Source organism: Echeneis naucrates, chromosome 11, assembly GCF_900963305.1.
Source record: "Echeneis naucrates chromosome 11, fEcheNa1.1, whole genome shotgun sequence".
NCBI lineage: Eukaryota > Metazoa > Chordata > Actinopteri > Carangiformes > Echeneidae > Echeneis > Echeneis naucrates.
This window is the reverse complement of record NC_042521.1, coordinates 8,896,577-8,920,770: the sequence shown is the minus strand read 5'-3', so window position 1 is coordinate 8,920,770 and position 24,194 is coordinate 8,896,577. Positions and strand designations below refer to the sequence as shown.

General features: G+C 44.0%; 1 protein-coding gene across 2 annotated transcripts in view; it reads right to left on the bottom strand.

Annotated features, from left to right (window-relative positions):
• pag1 (phosphoprotein membrane anchor with glycosphingolipid microdomains 1) overlaps positions 1-24,194 on the bottom strand; it is a 42,832-nt gene that overhangs the window by 7,023 nt on the left and 11,615 nt on the right. Inside the window, exons 2-7 of one of the 2 annotated variants that reach the window (XM_029514045.1) lie at positions 7,639-7,674; positions 5,898-6,129; positions 4,672-4,729; positions 1,760-1,856; positions 1,243-1,412; positions 572-1,003 (exon numbers count right to left, since the gene is read on the bottom strand). In XM_029514045.1, coding sequence (XP_029369905.1) covers positions 572-1,003; positions 1,243-1,412; positions 1,760-1,856; positions 4,672-4,729; positions 5,898-6,085 — 945 coding nt within the window. In that variant the 5' untranslated portion in view covers positions 6,086-6,129; positions 7,639-7,674. The remainder of the gene's footprint in view (positions 1-571; positions 1,004-1,242; positions 1,413-1,759; positions 1,857-4,671; positions 4,730-5,897; positions 6,130-7,638; positions 7,675-24,194) is intronic. The other variant, XM_029514044.1, reaches the window with a different exon arrangement.

Below are 24,194 nucleotides of genomic sequence, written 5' to 3'. Positions count from 1 at the left end.
GCAAGGTACTGAGACATTACAATGACCTTTTGTGAGACTTATATAAATATGAAATACTTTTTAAGCTTGTTGCTTGAAAAGCTGGCAAAAAAACCTTGATTAGCTACCTGAAATCTGAAACAGTTTGCATACAACTAACAATTACACATCTCATTCCTCTGTTTGTTGAACATAAAATAATATTATGACGGATGAACAATGAAGGCCAATATTCTAATATGTGGGTATCTGAGATAAATTCTAGTTTGCAATGCATTTAGGTAATTTGTTCGCATTTTTTGCACTAATGTGAACTAATTTCTGTATATAACTCAAATACAAGTACAACACAACAGAGTGTGGCTCAACCAAAAACTACCAAGTGTTGTAAGATGATGTTGCATTAAACAGGAAAAGGTGGTTCATTGGCCAGTAAAAGTTTGTTCATCAACCTCCATTCATGTCAAACCAAACCAGAACGTAGTGCGGTGTCACACTTAGCAGCGAGTGTGTGGCCTGACACCTGTAGGTCTTTTGCACAAAGATCTACAGGTGTCAGGTCCACACAAACACACACACGCACACTCCTCACCTCTCCATTGTGCAGCCCAGCTCCAGCCAGCCCATTCATCACCACTGGCTGGTTGTCGTTTTCATCCAGAACTTTCTCTGGCACCGGTGGAGGTAAGTCCTCCTCTGGTTCCTCCAGAGACCGACGAGAAGGCGTGGCAGTGTTATCAGAGCGCCTTTTGGCCTCCATGTCAGCACTGTGGCGGCTCTTCTTATTCAGGTCCACAGAGGCGTACTCCACCCCTGCGCATAGTGGCCCCCGCTCGGGAGTGGAGGGGCTGATGTGGCCATTGAGGAGGGGAGGGGGGTGATGGGGAGGTTCCTTAGGGCTCAGCTCGAGGGTACCGTTGGGGAGGCCAAGCTGGGCGGGGTGGTCTTTCAGTTCCTTGACTGTCTCGTACAAAGAGTCTTCAACGCTGACGTCCCGGGACGCCACAGCCATCTCCTTCACCACCTGGAGAACAGATACACACATTGGATTCTTTAATGTATTTAAATAAGCTACATGTATTTAAGTCATTACTCTCTTACTGGAAATTAAAACAATCCATCAACCTCTTTACCATCTGTAGTTTGACTCTCAGCTCAATCAATCAACCAATCAGTCACTCAGTCAAGCGGCCAACCAATCAAAGTTTCAATCTCCTCTACCACCATGTTCAGGCTAAGTGAAAGCTAAAATGTGATTGTGACCTCATAGGTGCTGTCCCCTGTGGCTGGGGGTCCGTCCCCGATGAGGGCATTGTTGGGAGGGATGCTGGGAAGCTCACGATCCTGAGGACACTTGGAGGACCTGAGCTCTGATTGGCTGGAAAGCATTTCCTCCGATGGCTGGGGACTGGTGTCCTGTGTGTCTGTGAGGACTACAGTGCAAAATAGGACAAATGAGTGAGGGTGAGAGAAACCACCTTCACTTTGGCGTCTAGAGTGCGATTTATGAGACCAAAATGAATATTTAGCATTGACCCAAGACGTTATACAATTTCCATTATCTATCCAAACAAAATAAATAATGCTTATTAGAAAACAATGTTGGATAACATGCGACCCAGAAACGAATAAGCGGTTGAAGATGAATGTTGGATAACAACAGCTGTCAAGCAATTTTTATTATCATGCACTTGACTTTTACAACCAATTGGAGAGCAGAAAGTGTAGATAAGATAGCTAACTTCACAGTCAGTTGTTAAGATAAAATATATTGGCTTACTTGTACCACTGGTTAAAGGACCATTGTGTGAGGTGCTGACTGCCAAATCCGTTGCTGGACTGTCTGCTGATTGGCTTATTGTCTCTCTCTCTGAGACCTGCACAACAAGGAACAAGGTGTTAGCCACTGCTGGGTTGCACAACCTACAGGCAGTGCTGTCAAAATAAAGGTGCACACAAAATTACACACCAAGACTTTTTCTGGTGTCCTATTCCTGGAGGCAAGAGGAATCCATCTGTGCTTGTCAGAGTGCACAAGATAACTTTCACACCTCTGTGCTATCCAAAAGCCACTGGCAGCAGATTGGAATATGCTTGGAACATTATTTTCCCAAGATTTTGGGACCACTTTCATATTTGCAAAACCGATGACAGTTTTCACACTTCCCTGCTTTTCCTAGCTTTACTAATGTACTAATCAGTATTGTTTACATTTAGTTCATTAGTATGTTATGCATGCTCAGTTATATTCATTAAGCGTATTTATACCCATTAAGAAAAGATATCTAAAGATTTTGTCATTTTTGTATGCATAAAAAAACAAAACCGCTTTATGACTTATTCTAAGTGATGGTTGGCTGGTGCAGGCTGAGCTCTCCTCACTTTACTTCTCATTTTTCTCACATTCATTTATTAACTTGATGCATTAAAGCTAGCAGTTCAACAGAGAAGGGTAAAACGACAGACTCACGAATAACATGAAAAACAAAACAGAGAAGACTGTACTTTGTAGGTACTCGCAAGGTTGTCTGCCTCCCTCAGCAGGAGAGTCAGAGCTACACAACAAAAACCCTGAAGCTGGCAGGGATTCAGTGTTGCTCAAGGACACTTGAGCAGAGATATCTCATCTACGTCCACAAATTGAAGGCTGTTTCCATATTTGCAACATCATAAGGCGAACCCTGCACTTCTAATCAAAGTGTAGGTGAACTGGTGCAAAAATCCGGTTTGATCAGAGTGTAATCAGCTGTAACAGTGAGCACACACCCAAATCAACAATCACATTAATTCAAATTAATAGTCACTGGAAAGACAGAATACTAATGCTCAGCCGCTGTCAAAATGAGGCAGGATTTTGTCGGCATCCACTTTAAACTCTGAGTATCCTGTTTCCATCGTGAAAGGCATCAGACTGTCACCTGCTGCTAACAGCTTGTCGAGCTGAAAAAATATTGACTGCTCTAATTCAAGGTGCTCTTTGTTTAGGTTTGTTGTTTTCCTCCTGTGTGAGCAGTGAGGTTGTGCATTAGAAGCTCCATGTTGCCACCCAGTGGTCATCCGATGCCACAGCTCTCCGTGCCTATGATGTAATCTTTAACTATTTTATGGCCCCAGTGTCTCTAATGTTTTCGTTGGATGAAGATGGTTAACTTCTTCAGGATACAAAGGGGGCTGTACATATGTATCTTTTTCATAGCTGAACCTAACAAGATATGGGTTGTAGGGATTTCATGCAATGGGTTAGGAACGAATAGAACGTTTAATTCAATTTACATCCACGAGGTCGAAAACAAAGTAATTCCTGATGCAGTGTATGGGCAGAGAGGAGGTGTGAGAGGTGATAGGATGTGGCCATAGACAGAGAGCCAGACTGACTGTGGGTGAGAGAGGAGGAGCTAATCTACCCATCCACAAAGACAAAAACCCCCATTTAACCTGTCAGCCAGTGACACGGTTCATCATTTAAATCGGCCCCTACCGAAACGAGCCAATCACGCCACATTTGCTACTGCGTAAAGGTTACGCTGAAGATATCCATCAAATGCAAAAAGGCTCAGTGAAATCTTTATGTCCACAAGAAATCACACAGGATGACACATACCCACGCACGTGTGCACACTCACGGACACACACAAGAAGCCCCAGAGAGAATGACAGTATAAGTGGATGTCACTTAGTCCGTGTAAGCCAGGCATTTGTCATTTAAATCCTGCTGGGTTACAGAATAATCTGTATTATAGGACTTGGTTATTACTGTTTATATCCATGAAGTGTATATATATGACCAGAGAGAGTTCACTTTATGACTATTACATATATATAGAGGGCAAAGGTCAACAGTGCCGAATATAAAATAATATTATATATAATACAGTTGTGTTTCCATATCATTGTCCCTTCACCTCATTGAATTTAGTTGAATTCTTTCTCTTCAGTGAATCATATAACTGATATTATCAATCACTGGAATTTTCAACAAGCACTTTCTTTACAGGAATAATTGCCTGGCCATCAGCAGCGTCTTGTAATTGAGGAACCATCCTGCTGACAAGTGCTGCCTGTCAGTCAGGAGGCATAGGGAGGGGATGTTTCTGTGTCAGAGGACATCAGGGTGGAGATGTTCTCTGCATAGCCTCGTTCACCAGTGATTACACCGCCTGATTACAGACGCGTCACATGCTGGTATAATGAGGATTTTACGTCAGCGTGCAGCTATGTGTGCTTCCATCTGTAGCAATACGTGGGTGATTTTGTTTCAACCAGGCCTCAAGAACTCTCAAATCAGATCAAATTTTTTCTTTTTTCTCCTTGTTGCTGGAGCTTTTCCTATAGTTCTGCGGCAACACCGACCCCTGACCTCATCCATCTTTCTGTTTGTCTAGAGACAGCCAAATGTGTATGTGTGGGTGTACTTACTCATCTGCCTGTCACACTGTGTGGTAAGCTGACTCAAAAAAAAACAAAAAAAAAAACAGTTTGCATCACACAGATAACACACACACATGAAAGCACTTCATGAAACAGGAAACCCAAACACAGAAAAGGATTTTCAGTGGCAGCCTCTTCATCTGAGCCACCATCTGTGAGTTTCCTGAGTATCCGTCCAAATATTACTTTAATTCGTCTTCAAACTGTGCGGTTTATATACAATCTAGCCAACTGCAAGGAAGGAAAACCTCAAGTCCGACTCACTCCATTCATCAGGTTGTCATGGTCTCCTGCTGAATGTCCGTTGGCGGCTTTCTTCTGCCTAAAAGAAAAAAACAAAAGGCAGATGTTCAATGTTCAGTGCCTCTTTTCTGCTATGATATTAAAAAGCAATAATAATATCATAAGAGAATCATATATTTTACCACCACAGTGATGAGTGATGGCCTTAAATATAATAAAATAACTTTTATTGGGAGATGTTTCTACTAGTCTGTCACATCATGTGTGTAAAAGGGAAGAATACACACTACCTTCCCTCTGACCTCATTAATAAGCACTTAGATGAATTTATACATTTCCAAAACTTCCAATGAAACCTGACCATTCGGAGTTTCATAAAAAGTTAGCAGAGCTGTTGTATTGTATTGCCATCACTATATTTTTTATGTGTATTCTTTATTAACTGTGGCCAATGTGTAAGTTGTACATATACAACAATTACAACACAAAGGTTTCTATTCTCAACAACAGATGTGGTTGTTTGGATTTAATATCTGACCTTTCAAATTAAAGTTACTTCATTAGCATTGTCTTCGTTGCACTGTTCCAAGTTCAAGCCCAAAGGATTTTGGAGTACAGAGCAAACAGATTCACAGATCGCTCTTTAGTTCAAAACTTAGATTCCATGAATGTCTTCCTCATACTCTGAGTGGTTAACCAAAACAAAATTTTCATCCACTGTGCCATCTCTCACTGAAACAATGCACACTAATGAGCTGACTAATGAGCTGTTCTTTGGGTCTGTATGTTCTCGTGTCATTATGTATGTGTTTATTCATGTCACTTTGTGGACGGCCTTTCTTGACAGCACACATATTTATAATTGTTGTATCAAAGCCAGAACAGCTGAGATCATTCTTTAATGTCCTCAGAAGTATTGTTCCTCATTGTTGCACCTATAATTACTGCAGCTAAGAGCGCCCTCCCAAGGTATTTCTGCTATTTTCAGCACTGCCATGCTCAGATGGCATTTCCAGTAACAGCAGATTCAGTGTAGATCGCAGGCACAGCACTGAAGCATGTGTTATTACCACAAAAAAAAAAACAACAAACCAACCAAACAAACCAGGAAACTGTTATCATAACACACATCAGGGTTTTCTTACAGTTTCGAGATATGTGAGCTTCCTAGAACAACAATAATATCGGCCATTACTGTTCTGGTTTGTGTGTGTGTGTGTGTGTGTGTGTGTGTGATGGCCGCGTACCCCTGACAGCTCGCACACAGCAGCAGCAGCACAGAGACCAGCAGCAGGGCAGTGAGGGTGCTGAGGGTGACAACCAGAACCAGCTGCTCATTGCCCAACCACGATGCCACCCCAGTAGCGGTTGCTGCCCCCGACCCGATGACGCTGGCCTCCGGTCCCCACCACACTCCACTCAGCACCGGAGCCATGACGCATCACACTGTGGGAGGAGAGGTCATCGGACAGGTACCAGCTAAGGAAGCATAGAGAAGGGGGGGGGGGGGGGGGGGGGCAGGAGAAAAATTCTGTCATTCAAATAAATATTTAAGCAAAAAATATGGAAATTAAAAGAAATGAGAATGTTGTTGGATCATTCCCTCCAGCTTTGAACAGATGAGGTTTGTGGAAACCGGGATTATATTACTTTACACTGAGATTAAATATGTAGTGGGAGAATCTGTGTTTTTCATCATTTCCTAAATGATGAAATATTGTTTAGGGAGGATAAAAACTGTTTATTGGTGGATACAGTCAGCCAGACTGTTCAAACTACACTTGATTTTTCATGCAGCAGCTTCAGCACTGTCACTTGCACTTCAGCTCCACCATGAAATGACAAAATCGTGAGCATTTTTGTAGACTCAAGAAAAGCACTTAATTGGTTGATTGATGTTTCTTAGCTTTTGTGTGACGACAAAGGTCAATGGGAGAAAGTACTGAGCTTCATCAGGCTTTGACTGCACAGAAAATCTTTGGTCACATCACATACTGAACAAGCAACTTCACCACAGTGTGTGATGACATGTGGCCAGCAGGTGGCAGCCCAGAGCTCAGTCTGACTGCACTGCAGACACCGATCTGCCTCAGTCTGCTGCAGTGGCCCCCACACCAGAGACAACTGGTGTCTGGGCTCTGCCCACAGAATAAGAAACCTCCTCACGTCTGCAGTCTAACGGCCAAAGTTAGGTATCACCAGAGTGACGTGAGGACAGGCGATTTGTGGGGCTGTGTGGCGTAACGGGGGGGGTGAATCACTGTGGTAGTGGTGAGACTGTTTGCTGTCTTAAGGCGTACAAAAAAAAAAAAAAAAATGCAGACAAATGAACATGGAGAGATGGGCTGTGTGTGTGTGTGTGTGTGCTGCTTCTGAAAGTGTGTAGCACGCCAGGCACTGCACTGACGGTGATAAAGATCGAGGGATTTGCACGAGGAATGAAAAGTTGATTAGAAAGAGAAGGTGACAGACGAGGTGAACGACAGGGAGCACAACTCAGGAGTGCTTTCTTTCTATCGCTCCATCTACGCTCCCGTCTTCCAATGAGCAGAGGAAACAGTCCTGACAAGCCTTGACAAGGACCTAAAATATGACAATCCATCTTCCCTGGTCTATTTTCACCTGGCACATGCTCAGACTACACTCCCGTCTGGGGCAACGTGCATGCCTGTGTGTGAGTGAACACACACACAAACACATAATTTTATGACGGTGGTGAAAACTCCATTGTGTCCGTCTGCTCGCCTAGGCTAATGTGACCGGGGAGTGTGGGACTCATGGAAGCGGTCTCTGTCTTCTACCATGCGAGGAAGTTTAGAAGCCAATGAGATGAAGCTTCGGGAGCCAATTTTAACTTCTCCTTCAAAGGCCACTGAGGAATTCCTGTTTTTGTTAAAATGCTGCATTGTGTTTTCCTGGATGAAAAATACACCGGAGCTCATACTGCTATCAGTGTGCTTGGATGGTGAGAGGCAAACACAACCTTACCTTGACACCTCGGATGATTAGTCAGTTTGGCCTCGCCTGGAAAAGAGCAGATAAGGGGGAAGGGAGTGGGGGGGGGGGGGGATTACTGCTTGGAAATAAAAAGCACTGAGCTGAATATTATCCTTGGTGGCTGGCGGGGATCTGTGAAAGTGTGTACTACAAATGTGTATATACCTAGAAGTAAGCTGTGCAAGTGTGAGAGTGGGAGAGTGGTGAGGGAATTGTGAGTATGTTCTTGTTTCTTAATGCCCATATCAAAAACATATTGGACAACAGGCTGTCTACAACCTCTCAGGGACACGCACACACACACACACACACACACACACACACACACACACACTCTCTCTGCTCACTCACATCGCCGGTGGGCAGTGTCTACGAGATTCTCTCCAATGTGTTTTGCACACAGGACACACACTTTATTGAACAGCCCAGGATTTCAACTAGATGACGTCATCTGTGTATCATATCACACAGCACACGATACCTTCTGCACACCCGAAGCTGCAGCGTTTTAGTAAATAAACATCCGAGTGTCACACGGCCAAGAACCTTTGCTCTCACACCAGGGTTTGACATAAAATGTGATTTAAACCCCATTACACAATTACATGTTGATTGATAACAACCTCTTTATCTCGTCCAAGTGTGGTCAAATTGTAATTTATTTTTTTTTTTTTTTCATCTGAAATATTTCTCATCTGATTTAGTCTAGGTGGCTCCAGTCCAGGTGTCTCACTGTCTCTCTCTCTGCTGTGTGCCAGCTTGTGTGTGTCTCCGCTGGCACTTAAGCCAGAGTAATTACTGCCTGCCATAGCTCTGTGTCACCATGGCAACATTTCCTTCTAGCCATCAGTGCTATTTATGGTGGGAAAGAGACAAAATAAATGTATGTAATGAAAAAAAAAAAAAATTGGATGCAACTCACAGAGGATGATTTTCCTGCAGGATGTAAGTAAAATAAGGTGTGTCGTTGGCTTTAGTGAGTGCGAACATTACAAAAGCAAACTGGTGAACTTCACCACGTCTCATGTTGGAGTGATTCATCCAGAGATACTTTAATCCTTATTATTATTTACAGCCCCAATACTGATATCACAACTCACATTGCGAGCCCACATCAACACTTCCGTTTTCATTGTTTTAAAAACTGTGTGTGACACTTTATAGTCATCATTAGGATGATGACACGGCCATGAATTGGTCACAGTTACAATACCTTTATGTGCTGGGTCCGGTCTACTTACTTAACTTTTATTAATCATTTGGCCATCAGAGTATCTAAGGTACCATAAAATCTTTAAATCAAAGCTATGCCATTTCTGAAAGGCAGCTGAAATTGTAAATAAACATTCTGCTTCCTTAAAACTAAAGTTTAATAAAATGACGGCCTGGCTGCCATTACCAAGTCAGTTCCCCGACTTATCCAACTGTTACACTGCTAACATTAGTCTGTAAATCTCACCTTTATGCAAATATGACACACTGAACTTTCACATAGCATCACATTTACTCTCATTCCAATATTCCCTACGTCTCCCATCCAACTCCTCCTCAGACTCCACCATCTTAACTCAGATGGTATGAAGAACCTGTTAAGTACAAACACAGATCCAGCTCTGGAAAACATTTCTGACATACTTCCCTGCTGAGCAGAAAATATGTGGAGTAAACCATCTATTCCTCCCCATCAGGACTCACTTCATTCCTAAATACTTGATAAACACCACACAAAAGTTTTGTGTGTCTGTTTCGCAGTGGAAATCTCCTTCCAGGCCACTACCATGTGATCCAACACAGCAAGCCAAGGACTACAACTGCGTTCTCCTCTGCTGTCATTCTTGGTCTCCCGGCACTTCCAGGCTTTGATGAGAAAAAACAGAAGCCTTGAATGGGAGACAATCAGGTTGGCTGTCTCTGTTTCATGCCATAGAAAATAACTGACTGGAAAAGCCATTTGAAAAGGAATGTGTTTTGGGAATTAAAGGCAGAAGTCCAAATTCTGCCCTCAGCCAGCTGTACACACACACACACAGACCCGAGACGAACCACAAACCGCATCAAGGCATAACCCACCAGGCAAGGAGGCAAGAAATCCAGTCTGAGTCCTTCTGCTCCACAGGCAGAGACCCTACCTGACACTGCAGTGAAGCATACAAACCAGATGGGGGGGCGGGGGGGGGTCATCTGTTGGACAAGCTGTTGGACAGCAGCAAAAGACTGTGGTGGGGAAGAAAAGGAGAATCTCTACATCCACATGCAAAGCAGCGCTTCAACTTCGGCGGATGCCTGTGTGGCTGCATGACACCTCCCTCTGCAGGGTCCTCTGGGTGCCCACAGATGAGGAAGGTTTACAGCTGGATGGCTGCCGAGAAATGAGCCCCAGGAAGCCTCTCATAGGAGAGCCAAAGGCAATTCCACAACAATAAATAATCCAGTATTTAGGGAGAGGAAAAGCCTCAGCTTTCAAATCACGCTTATGTGGAGCACCGCAGGAAGCTCAAAGGAATATCTCAAAAATTATAAAAGCGTTGGGAGGGAAGAAAGTGATGAAGGAGTTTGTTCCACACAAGCTTTGCTTCTTTTTGTGCACTGTTTGCACTGAATTACAAACTGTTATAAATGCATTGTATGGAGAAGATCTACTTTGGAAAGTTTTGAAAGCGAATTTTCCGGCCAGCCAAACCAACAATAAATTTACACACACACTGCACATTAAGAGATATAAACACAGAGAACACTGAACAACACGGCACTCTGCAGGGTTGCTGTACTGATGAAACATGCCAAGCTCTGCCCTCCACTGTCATCACCGTCTCCCCTCCCCTTGTTATCCAGCTGGTGGGTGACAAAGGGAGAACGCGCCCCCCCACCCAAATGTTGATTCTTAACTATTATCACAATATCACCAAGATAACATGGCATGGACATGACAAGGCCAAAGGTAAAGATGGTGTCTGGGTAAAAAAAAAACAAAAACAAAACATATACAACAGTATACAAATGTACATCTACAGTCTGAGAGTGATGAACATGTATATATATTCATTATCTTATACAGAATACCTTTTAATCCACAGCGCCTTTGGTTCGATTTCCTTTTTTTTTTGGTTTCCAGCTCGATTGTTTTGTTTGTGGGGGCCAAATGGTCATGAAAACAATGAACACGAATGTACCACACACACACCACTGACCATCTTGTGTCCTGACCACAAGGCCATTTGGACGGTGGGGGTGGAGGAAATGGGGGAGGGGAGAAAAGAGATGGGGGACTACTGCCAAGAGAAGACAGAAGGGAAGATAAAGAGAAAAGGATGGAAATAATAAGGACGTACAGAAGCCATAATGCTGCATGGAAATACAGTGAGGACAACCAGCGCAAGGAAAAAGGGAAACACACACAGGCCTACACAGTCACAGTGACACACACCCATCCTCTGGGAGTGTCGGTGAAACGTAACTCCCCCATAGGCTGCAGCGTAGCAAGGACCCTGCCCTGAACTGAAACAATGCAATAAACTCCATACGCATGCAGAGACACAAAATGAAAGCAAACACGCAAGTGTCAGTTCAGTAATGGGGAGTGTGTGTGACTCCTGAGGACGCCGCGTGCTCTCACTTGATGCCGATCGTTCCTCGCACTGTGCCGTTTACTAATCACGGCCTCTTCACGTCTGCACGAGCACCAAAACAGGTGCCTCTGATCAGGGGACATAATCCTTGTTGCCTTGGCAACACTGCCTCTCCTCAGGGTTAATGGTTTTAGCATGAGAAATTGATCTATCCTCTCTAAATGGGGAAACAGAAACTGCATAATTTAGCACAGCTCCCTGTCCCCCCCTCTCCCTCTCTCACATTACACAAATCTGTGATTATCTTCATCCCTACACACTCCGTCTGCACACAGCACATCGCAAACCGTGTGTAGCAGTGTTATATCGAACTCTGGAGGTATGCAAACCAAATACTTTCTGTTCTTGCGTTTCACTGCATGCGAGTTTGAAAACATGCTGCAAGGGGCCGACAACGTCCTCCAGTTATCAGACTACTTTACAATAAATCCTTCGCATCCAGATTTGACACGATTTCCTGGCGGTCTGGCGGTGATCTGAAGGATTAGGTTTCAAGAATCCATCCTCTCAACTTGCAGCCGACCAGCCTGACCAGCTGCAAGGCTGCAGAAACAGCAACATGTGTCCTCCTTCACTATAAAGCTCTCCCTCCCCAGGAGCATTTCTGCATCCGGTCCCAACCTTGCAGAGCCGTTACAGCCTGCTGTGTATGTGCACAGGGATTATGTAAACATGTGTGCGCGTCTATAAAATCTGCCTCTTGTTAATGTTGCTTAGCCCCATGGGAAGGATACACTTCCTGCTTTCCTCTCGCAGGTCTGGAGGACACTGCTGACCCAGAATTCTTCAGCGGCCTGCAGACGTTTCTCTGAAACAGGCCAAGAAATACAACTGAGCCGTAAAAATATTGGATCACCTCTGGCATTTTGCTTGACTACAGCATGGAAAATATCATTTTGTGACAAAGATGATGTAGTAAATTCACACTCTTGACACATTCGCTTTGTTACGTCTTAAACTCCTGTCTCTTCTACAGTAAGCGTTTTTCCTTCCCCTCCTGGTTTCTTTACACCGTTAAAAGACCCATTGCTCTGCATTCAAATCATTTGATTCTGAGGGTGTTTGTTGGACTAAGCTTAACAATGTGAGTCTGTGTGTGTGTGCTAACACACTGTATGGAGGAAGATTCACTCTCTTGCCCTTAAACACTTAAAACCTTTCAACTGCAGCTCCACCCCCCCCCCCAACCGCCTCGTCTTCATGAATAACAGCCTTCACAGACTCATTTACTTGGAGCTTTCTAACTGATGATGAATCTTTCAATTTCAATTCAACTTTCGCATGTTGCCCTCTGCTTCTGGAAAAGAGGAACTGTGTTGCCAACGTCATCGTCGGCAAAAATAAAAGCCTCATCCATTGTGAGAGCACCATGTGAGGGGTTGTGTGTTTCTCTGTCATAATCGTTGGTGAGAAAAAAAATCAGTTTGAGTGAAATTGAATGAAATTAGCTAAATTCCACACACAGACATTTGTTTTAGTCTCCGAACAAAGGACTTTGACTCCCCTCGCTCCAGCAGAGAAACATGTTGTGCCGTTGTGTCAGACCGATCATCTTTGTGACAGCGCTGCCGCTCAGCTAATAAAACATTTCTAAAACTAAACCGACTTCAGTAATTGTGCAGCAGGGTGATTTACAATGATTACACAAAACCAGCCAGGCGTGTCATCCAAATATGTAAATGGGAGCGTGGAGCGTGAAAGAGGAGACGAATTGTTGTGATAATTTCAGGGATTGTCACTCACATTAGTGAGTGACCTTCTTGGCGAGCGCTAATGGAGGGATGGAGGGAAGCAGGGAACTGTTGAACTATGGGAATTGGAGGACGAAAAGCAGGGCTGTGAGTTGAGCTAACAAAAGATGCTCGTCTGAGTATTTCAGTGTGAACGTGCGTATTCATGTGAGTGTATGAATTTTGTTCTCCAGCTAAATTGATTCTAAGATGGAAAAACTCTTTCTCTCTCTTTTTTATAAAGGGAAATGGAAAATACTAACTGCGCTCACACAGGCAGATCCTCACACCTCTGATTAGATTTATTCCGCGTTGAATGCCTGCATGCATAAAATCTTTCTATCATCGTCACCTTGAGATGAAGATTAGCATTAGAGTGAATGAGGAGTAGATACAACCGCATCATTATTCAATGGCATTGGCCTTTATGTGGTGAATAGCTGCCAAGATAAAGGGATTATCGGGGTGGATGGAATAGGATGAAGGGTGTCGTATCTGAGTGTGTGTGTGTGTGTGTGAGAGAGAGAGAGAGAGAAATCCACTGAGGTAATTCTAAGAGCTGCCAGTGAAATGCAACAGATGCCCAGAGACGCATGATCTCGTTCTTGCTCCCACAAATTCACAAATGAGTTGATGCTCAGACAACATGAAGCCACATTTTCTCCATCTAACGCACATCAGCACAAACAAATATGACTCCTTCTTTTTTCTTTTAAGTTTTACAGACACAACCCCGAGCTGTTGGGGCTGCAGCTCTGAAAACTGCCACGCAGCACCTCATTTATCTCCTCCCTTGACACCAGCCTTTTGGACAAAAGGCACAGGGCAATCAGGGGAATGAATTGAGGCGTGTGCGTGTGCTTGCGTGCGCACGTTCAGACGAGCAAGTGAAATGGAAATGTGATCCATCCTTACAAGCGTCTAGCCACGGCAGGGGTGGGTTTATGAGATGACCCAGACGGGGAGAGTGGCAGGGGGTCAGATCCTTCCAATCCTCTGGACTGTAACAGACTGAAGAGAGACAGGTCTGCTCTGATAACAGGTGAGGTGCAGCGTTCACAACGGGGGGGGGGGGGGGGGTTAGAGGGAGGACAGGAGAGAGTTAGGAATGAAAACGTGCAGGAGTGGAGGGAGGCTGAAGTCTGTTGATGTCACTTCTGACCTTTCAGAACGAAGGTGTTTTTCAGACATAGTTTTCTATTGGCTGGGTTTGTTTAATGTCACACCTCAAAGACTTCCTCCCCTGCTGCCTGTATTGATGTATTCCCCCTTGTTTCTTCCCCTTTTCTGTCTTCTTCCCCACCCAACTATCAGTTTCTTTCTATTCTCTTGCTGTTGCTTTCTTTGTCTACATCTCTTTTCATCCTTCACCCCTCTCTCCCTGACCCCCCAAAATTCTCACCCCTCTCCAGACCATAGCATATTCAACACGTCTGCTACCCCCATAAATATATGGTAAAATATGGAAGCCTGCAGGGACTCAAAGGACACATCTAGAATCAGAAAGAGCAGCTGGGGGTAGACGGCCATGGTAGCTCCTGCCCACACGTGTGTGTGTGTGTGGTGGGGGGTTACGGCCAAACATACATGCCGTCGTCTACATGTGCTACGAGGAGGGGGAGGATGCTGCAACACATGGCAACCGTCAAACAGCTATCTTCAGATTTCTGGTTAAATCTACACCCCTGAGTGACTCTGAGAGAGAATTCATGAGGCAGGCCCGGCTCTGCCTCCTGCTTTTTCACAATTTCATTTGATTCCTCATTTCGCAAGCTGGAGATTATTCCGCATTTCTTGGCCGTACGTAAAAACGGTGAATAACAGGCATTCCAGGTCAGAGAGGAGGACTCAAAACCAGCAGCAGATGGTGGAGAAAATACGCAGAGGAACAGTTTGACATTTTGGGGAACAAACTACAGCCAGCAGTTTAGCTTATTCAGACTGCCAGCATTGAGAAACTGTGAGTCTGACTGTCCAAAGGAAACAAAACTCTCTGAACCAACACCTCTAAAGCTCACCAATGACCTCATTAAACAATTTCTAGATCAGTTCCTAGAGTCCTGGCATTTTCAAATATAATGGTGGTATCAATCCTTTTATCTAAGTCTGACAAAGGAAGCGACTAAGTGCAGTTCTCAAAATGTGAAGGCATTTCTTTGATCTGTGAATATTTTGAACAGGCTTTCAACAGGCAGTCAAAACAGACTGTTTAATGATCTACAGTACTTATCTCTTTTGTTTAACAGAGAATCATTCACTGCGGTCAAAAACAACACAATGACACACATAACCTCCTTTGTGGATGGACTCCATGAACTAGCAGGACAAAATCCTGTATAATAAAATGGCACAATGTTTTGTTACAAAGCAGCGGTGGCTGCCGCAGCTATTCTCCAGTCATTTAACGGGGGCGGTTCAGCGTGTCCCGAGGGGGGAGCTGAAAACCAAATGAACCAATTGAATGTGTATCAGAGCAGCAAACACAATGCCTGCTGGTGGCAGAAAATCTGCTGTCAGTCAGACAAGCACACGCTCACATAAACACACACACACACACAATTTAGACAGAAAGATACAAGAAATGGACACACACCCACTCACACAGACTGAGCCATCTGAATAGAGATGAAGCAATTAGCAGACGAGACACATCAGCGCGGTCGCGAGAGATGAAGCGAGAAAGAAGGAGTGAAAGTGAAAGATTACATGAAACCACATGTGTGCAGGCAGCAGCGGAGAGGAGAATGCTGCTGAGCCACCTTCACACTGACACTTTCAAAGAAGTTGCTGTGGCCAGCGGCAAATACGTTTTGACACAGTGGGTAGATAATGTGTCAAGATGTGTGGAGGCAGCAGCGCCAAGAGAGGTTACACTGATATAATTCACAGACTGGAAGTGTGCAGTACACACACACACACACACACACACTCTCCCAGTATGAATATTTCTTATACAATATTGTGTGTACAGCTCTCAGATGGTGGCTGTCAGTTCACAGGGTATGTCCAATGTCTGCTGTTCAGCTTTGCACAAATGCAGCTAATGTCTCCTGTGTATAATTTCTTCTTAACCAAATACAGAAAGCTGGAGCTCCATCATTGATTGGCGTGCCTGAGTCAACTGTATGACTGAGCAGCCAGGAAATGGCAACACAGGACGCACATGTGGTTCCATCCATCGTTCCTCCAGCACATCCAAACAACTAAAAGTGCCTGTGTGGCTTATCAGTGACAGTCTACGAGTGTGGCCCAGCTATAAGTGTCTAAGTGTCCACTGTCCTCGTGTCATATTTTTGAGTACATCAGGCTCTTTTGGGTAACGTTTAGCACCATCATTAAAATCCCACATGAGGGAATATCCATGGTTTTCATCTTGGCCATCTGTCTTTGCTATATTTCCATTCTAGCTTAAGTTCTCCCTTTTATTTGTCACAGATCTGTATACGCAACTCTGTGTGCTGTCACACATCTGAACTCTAAACCAACACACCACTTCTCCCGAGTGTGCCTTGAATTTAAGAGCCACTGCATTACCATCGTTGTAAATTATCTGTCAATTCCCTTGACTACAAGCTCATATTAGACCATTAGCAAAGCCCTGGACACTTAACCTACAACTACACAACGCATACACTCCACACTGCACTGCACTACTAATGGCATTTTCTCCCCTGTAGCTTTCACCTTGGGTGAAATGTGAAATGCAACATATGACACGATATTATGACCACGATGACTGGTCTTACAGACACAGTAATTATGAACAGCCAGGATGTTTTGCTCAGAATAGATGACGAGGATTTCTCTTCAGGGGATGTAAATTCAATGAATAGCGGAACAGTGCAGTCTTCGTAACATGACATCTTCTCCATCAGCCAAGTCTTTATTGTTACTATTAAACAGAGGTTAAAAAAAAAAAAAGCCGTCAAGATAATCTTCAAAAGAAGCAGACAAATCCAAACTTGACTTTGTCTGATTGTTTCCTCGGAGGATTAGGCGGGAAATAGAAAAAGGTGACTAGTTGAAAGTAAGCTGACACAGCAAGAAGCATGAAATCATCTCTTGAGGAGGAATTAACAGTGTGAAGGGGGCCATGGAAGTGATTGCAGATTTTGCTTTTTAAGCTGCTTGGGCACAAAAAAGGATGGCTTGATTGAAGGGCTATGTTTGGAAGAGGAGCAAATCACAAGCTTTAATTTGAATATAAACACACACAAAAAAGAAGTAGTGCACAAAGGTTGTTGTATTGTACAACAATGATGTGGACGCAGGATGATGCATTCAGATGCGCACTGTTGACACAAAGAACATGTTTCTAGTTTCAACTCTAAACAAGAGTCCTTCCAAGATTAAAGAGTTTGACCAGCAGTCACACTTGGTCTGAGGAGCAGTTGCCAATTGTAGTTCAGAGAAAAGTCTAAAAATATCCTGAACACACAGATACACACACAGACAACCAGGCAAATAAGCGGCTGAACAGAAGATGGAGGGTAGGATTCCCACGAGGAATCAGTGGAATGTAAACAGGCTACACACACACTGATACACACTTTCAGGGAGCTTCATCTGAGGCCGTGAGACGAGGGCCTCATCTGGAAAAAGATGCCCTAGAGAGCAGTGCAGTTTGTTAGGACTATCCTCTAGGTTTAGCCCCTTTGTCCTCGCCCTGTCCCACAAAAAGCCCCATGAGAGGCCGTAGGAATGCAGCTGCATGCTGGGAAATATGTCAACCTTCACCTCTTTGTTCTTCACTAAGGGTATTCTGCACAAAATCCTGCTGAATTACAGTTAAAATGATACAGCTGTGCTGCCGGCCGTACTGAAGACGTTAGCACGAGGGCTAAAACAGGGGGACTAAGACATTTTTTGGCAATGAAAACCTCTGGGTCACACGTCGCAGTTTCTACAGTCCTTCATGTCTGGGCGGTGGCAGTACTTTCCTAAGATGCACTTCATAAAGCTCACACCTCAGGAGTAGTGCGGCGACCGGGTTTAAATTTAACACAACGCTTTCCATACTGTAGACTGACATGCCGGCCCACGTGCTGTCTTTAACACTTTCTCTGCCATATGACGGCATTGTTGCATTTTTAGGCATATGGCCCACATAGCCACCTGCTCCAGAAATGAATTTCTGGGTCGCTGGGGGATTACTGCAGGGCTAACGCCAACAGCTCACAGTCCTGGGGACCACAAATGGGTCAAACGTTGCTTCATTTCAAAAGCTGTGCAAACAATGAAACACGCAGGAGGAACCTTAAGCGCTCGCTCCTTCGAGATCAGAAACCCACAAGGGCTTTCTTCACACTTAATTAGTAGGAACAAGTCTAGACAAGCGAATGTAAACAGTGGCTAATTTCCTGTGTTATGGCTTCTCCGGGCCTCGACCTACGGTTAGCCTTGTCACTTAGATTGGCGGAGTACTCCTTCCCTCCACACATGGTTACAACAGCTATTGTTCTGCTGACAAATAAACAGCTGGAGCCAAACTACTGAACAACTGCTCCGAAAAACAGGTCCACTGGTGTTTGAAGTTGTGAAGTTGTGATTCCTTTTGTTTTAAGTGGGAGAGTTTTTCCTCAGCAAAGAAACAGTTTTCACTTCAGCTTTCAGGTTCCTTTCATAGGAACATGCAAATGCTGACACAGTTGTTTAGAAAAACCTCATTGGGGAATGGAAATGTATTTTCATGGAGAAAGAAAGGTGAAGGAAAACATATTTTTGACTTTCAAAGGTAAATCGAGGGAATGACATCGAAAAACCCAAGAAACCGTTTGAAATTTGCAGAAATGTCTTTTGGAATTACGTGTTTGAGGAATGAAATGTAACGCACAAATGAGAGAGACCTGATGCATTAAAGCAACACATTAGACAATGGCTGCATATTTCACTGTACAGCCACCACGGCCATTATGCAAGGCTGAAATACCAGAGAAGTGTCAAGCTGTGAAGAGCCATAAAGGTAGAGGAAGTTATAACAGATGTTTGGACTTATTCCAAGTCCAAACCTCATCCTCTAAGATTTCTACAGGAAATAACAGAGATAGTGTGAAGGGAAAGTAGAAGAAGAAATGAAGTGACTGTTGAAGCATGAATAAACTAGGAAGTTATTTATTCAAGATTTAAACCTGATGTTGTGCACCCGTTTACAATCCCAACTCAACATGGAGGAACTTGTTATTCACCTCAGATCTTACTCCCATGAATAATTGGTCGAGCTGCCGGCCCATATGATGATTCAATAATCAGCTGAATAGCGTGTTTCTAAGATTTGCTGAGCGGGGCGTCACGCAAGTTTCTGGAGGGAAACGTATAGATTTTACTTGGTTGCTAAGTTAGCAGCAACAGCGAGGGCAGAATGTGAAAGAGGGTGACATATGCTACGACTTGGACTCAAATCTGCAGATTCAAAACGTGGTGTTCATTAGTGCGCTGGACCATGAAGGGGAGCTGCTGACTGTGCAGCTCAGCTTATAGTCTTCCAGTGTTTGCATGATCCAGCAACATGGCAGTGAAACGGATCCATATGTCTGTGTGTTTTTTTTAGTCATCACAGAAGAATCTGTAATGTTTTTACGTATTACGAACATTTCAAATGACAGAAAATAACAGATCCATTGATAATAACAACGAATAAATCTACCAATAAATGATTAATGTGATGAAAAAAAAAGCTAAAAGTGGAGATATTTTTGTAATTACTGTCATTTGAGGATATAATGTTATTCTAAGACATCAATTTAGACTTTGATGACATATGGAGAACAGCCAATATGTATCCAATAAGAATTATTTATGGAACAGAATTATGTATTAATAATTAATATATAAATTAATAAATAATTCAATTAGTTCCAGATTTTAATCTGCAGATGGGTGAGAGCTGTGGGGCCAAACGATCTCCATGCATTTAAGTCGTAGTACAGCAGTTTTCTGACTGCTCTTATTAGCTGTGAATGAATTCTGGAAGGTGTATGCAATTATTTTGATTTATACTATCATGCGAAAGAGCTCGTGCATAACCGCACATCTGTGTGAGCGCGTGTGTTGTTTGACATACACTCAGGATCAAGGAAAAGCCTGTTAACATCCCCTCCTGATGTTCAGAGGTCGAACAGCCTCCCCAGGCCTCGTTATCGCTTGGCAGGCCATGCCGCACCAAAGCAGCGCGTCCCCATAATGGGCTGTAAAAATGACAATGCACATCGTCGGGCTCAGAAGCACTCTGGGATGCGCTGGCAGATATACAACAACCTTGGAGCGCGGCATGAGAGGGTAAGAGAGATGAAACATTCACATGAAGAGAGTACAAGTACGCACATTACACACCGATTAGTCCAGACAACTGCACTGGAGGGTGTCTGAAGTTTGTGTGTGTGTGTGTGTGTGTGTGTGTGTTGTGTGTGTGTGTTGTGTGTGTGTGTGTGTGTGTGTGTGTGTGTGTGTGTGTGTGTTGTGTGTGTGTGTGCGTGTGTGTGTGTAAGAGTGGAGGTTTGGCTGTCTGACAAGTTTATAGAACAGTTCATATTCTACTAATCATCTTCATGTAGCACTGAATTTACTTCAGGGTTTAGACGGTTGGAACATGTTGGCATTATGTAACACAGCATTAAATAATCCTTTAATAATATAAGTCCCATTGTTACCGTAAGATGGAAACCTGGGTTTACTTTTCAGTGCTCCTGTAAAACCAACAGTTTCAGGCTGTCCCTTTCGTCACTTGGAGTTTATTAGAGACGAACATTTTGACACACATGTGTGAATCTGCTGTGATGTGGCTTTATGTCGCTGTGTGCGTCGGCAGGTAGACTGTGACTAACGTAGTGTCAGCTGCTGTGAATGCCACAGACGTGAATCACTGATGAACACACTACACACACACATTATGGAGGGAGAGTTTGTGTGTCCTCCTGCTCATGCATTGTAATTCTCCCATAAGCCTTTACTCTGCGAGGTGACACAGCTGCCAGACACATCCTCTTTGCTGGCGCCTCAAACCTCCACTCCTTTCCTCTCTCGCTCACACAACCACAAGCAGTGCACGCACACACACAACCATACATACGTGCACACACTACAACCACGCCATGTCTTAAAACAACCACCATCCCGATGGAGCTTCATGATTATTTATGCACCTCACAGTAATAATAAATGAGGGAGTCTATTTAAAGGATCATCTCCATTGAAAAAAGATACAAACACATTCATCATCACAAACCTCGGTAATTAGAAACAAACTGAGACTCTGGTCATAATGCACAATTTGTCAGCTTCTAATTGTGAGAGGGAAGAAATGACTGGTTTGCGTTTGCCTGGAGGAGGAGGAAGATAAATCAGCATGTTTGTTTCCTGTTTGCGAGGACAGAGAACACCCAGTTTCTGTGGGCGTTTTATTTAACGGAAGAAAATTCACAAGTACACACACTTCAATTTTTAATCCTCAGGTTGTCTGGTATTACATTCACTGAAAAACACAGTTGGTGGAGTGACAATCTGAGCAACACCGACTGTGGGAAACTTGTTCATAGACAGATAAGTAACCATTTGATGACTTCGATTGCAGCGTATCTATTGTGTATGGAAACCTCCTTGGAGGTCGGCGAAGGAATTTTCTAATTAAAATCAGACTTCACTCGCATCAAAGCGAAATAAAGTCAGGGCTCTCTCAAGGTACAGCAGTAAAGGGAGGATGGTGAGGGGAAAAAGGAAATCACACAAGGGCCTACATGCCCAGCGAGCACTTTGGTGATGCAAGTTTGTCCATCCATCCCCTAGCAACCCTGTAACCCTGGGCGACAGGACCTTCATGATGAAGAGACACAACAGAACGCAGTGGTTCTCAGTTTGCTTGTTGCCAAGAGGCTGATAATGCAGACCTTTCAGATCTGCGCACATACACACTGACGGTCGCACATGGGCATAAACACACTTGTGTATGCATGAAAACACAACACAAAGAGGCGAACTGACACCTCCTGCAAGCACAGGTCTTCGCTGGGCACACTCGCAGTACACCTGCAAACAATATGCATCACAATGTCCAGCTCAGGCGTGCCTACACTTTTTTACATAGACACAGCATCTCCCCGGACCCGTCACCCAAGTGAATGAGTTACTCAGACAGTCGACATGCTACAAAGAGTAATCGATGCTGTTACTATATCCACGCAATTCATCACCAGCTAACGGCATGATGACAAATCAAACGACTTGTGTTTAGGAACAACTGACAGACAAATTAAAAAAGAAGTAAGAGCATCAATGCAACAAAGGGAAAGCCCGCTCGTGTAAATAACTTCATACTGAAGAATTTATTGTCTAAATATGACTGTATAGCATTCCCCCACCCCATTAGTCATGAAGACAAAGAAGACGCAATCTTCTGTCTGCTTCAGGAGTTGCACAACACTGACTTAGATTTAGCTCTGCTGTAATTTCCCGTCGATTGAATCTGTGCAGCAAAGCACATGCAGGCTAACTCTGCTGCAAGAGATGAGCAGGCTGCATATGCTCACTCGCAACCATGAACGGATGCAAGATGACAGTGAAGGAAACTAGCACTAGAAAAGCCTCGGAGTGAAATAGCAGCCCTGACATCAAAACAAATGGGATGTGAAGTTTCTGGAACAGTGTCTGTATTGTTGGGTGCACCGTGTGTGTGTGTGTGTGTGGGGGGGGGGGGGGGTCTTTATGTTACGCTCTGCATTGCTTTTGTTTATAGATAAAGCAATGCACAGCCTAATCCAAAGTTCTTTCATATTAGTCATATTATATATTATGTCATGGCAACAAAGCCGCTGGATAGGAGAGTCGTCTGTCTGTCTGTCTGTCTCTCTCTCTGCAGTGTTTGTGTGCTCTAAGCCAGCTATAATGGCATTAATCCTGAGTATTGTGTGTGTGTAACAGGCAATGCAGAGTCATTAGCAGCGTTGCTTTCAGCATACAACATGCTTTATGAGAGGGCACAACCACGCTGTCTGAGTGATTAGTTACCAGAGGCTGACAGCCAACACTGATTTCTATGAGTGTGCACACAAGGCAGCCGTGTTGATTTGTATGATTGGAGGGAGTGAGGGCCATGTCTCTTTTTAGACAAAAAGCAAATATGAAAACGCTGATTCATTTTCAGTAATTTTGTCTCAGTTTTGAGCTTAAACACAACATTTACTGAAAACTTAATGAGCGACGTAAACCCACCGAATCCTTCCCCGCAGACACACGCCCAGAGGCCCGAGCTCAAAAGCCAAACCCAGCCCACTTTCAGTTTTTATTTAGGCACTGTGTGGCTGAGAAGAGCCTAAAAATAACTTTTCACAGCATGTTTGATAAGAAGCTGGCCCCCCAGCCTCATTTGTAGCTCTGAGTCAGACTTTCAATTTCCTGGTTTATGGCCGGATGTGTGTTCATTGTCATGGTCTGTGTATATGTGAGTAACGTCACAATGAACAGGAAAAAGTCCGAATGTTTAAATGGGTGAGGTGAAAATGAACAGATATAGTATACAGTATACAGCGCTGGCTGCTGGGGAAACCCTCCCCCCATCTCGTGTCTGCTCGAGTGCTGCAGCAGCCACTGCAGCCTTTTCCTTATCAAAGATGGCACAGGGGAACTGAACAGGTCTGATCATGACAGATAAAAAAGGGGCCTTCATCAAACCATCTTTATTGCCCCTGACAATTTGAGAAAGGACGAGTCCCCATGGATTTATTTAAAGCACGAGGTACAAAGAGAAACACTTACAAACTGGATTCATAACCACCTTCCATTAGTCACCTTTTCGTTCAAATGAATCGTGTTCCAAGAGATTTTTTTTAGATCAGTGAGGGAATTCTACAAGAAGCTGATTAGCAGTCATGGGTTTGGTTCCCGGCCTGGGGCCTTTCTGTCTGGCGTTTACATGGTCTCCCTGTGCCTGCGTGGGTTTCCTCCGGGTACTCCGGTTTCCTCCCACTGTCCAAAGACATCATGTTTGGGTTAACTGGTGACTCTAAACTGTCCGTAGGTCTGAGTGTGAGTGTGAGTGGTTGTTGGTCTCTGTCTGTCTGTGTGTGTTGGCCCTGGGATGGACTGGTGACCTGTCCAGGGTGACCCCGTCCTCACCCTCTGGGAGCTGGGACTGGCTCCAGCATCTCCCGCGACCCGGAATCGGAGAAGCGGTAGTGGATGAATGAATAAAGAAATTTTACAG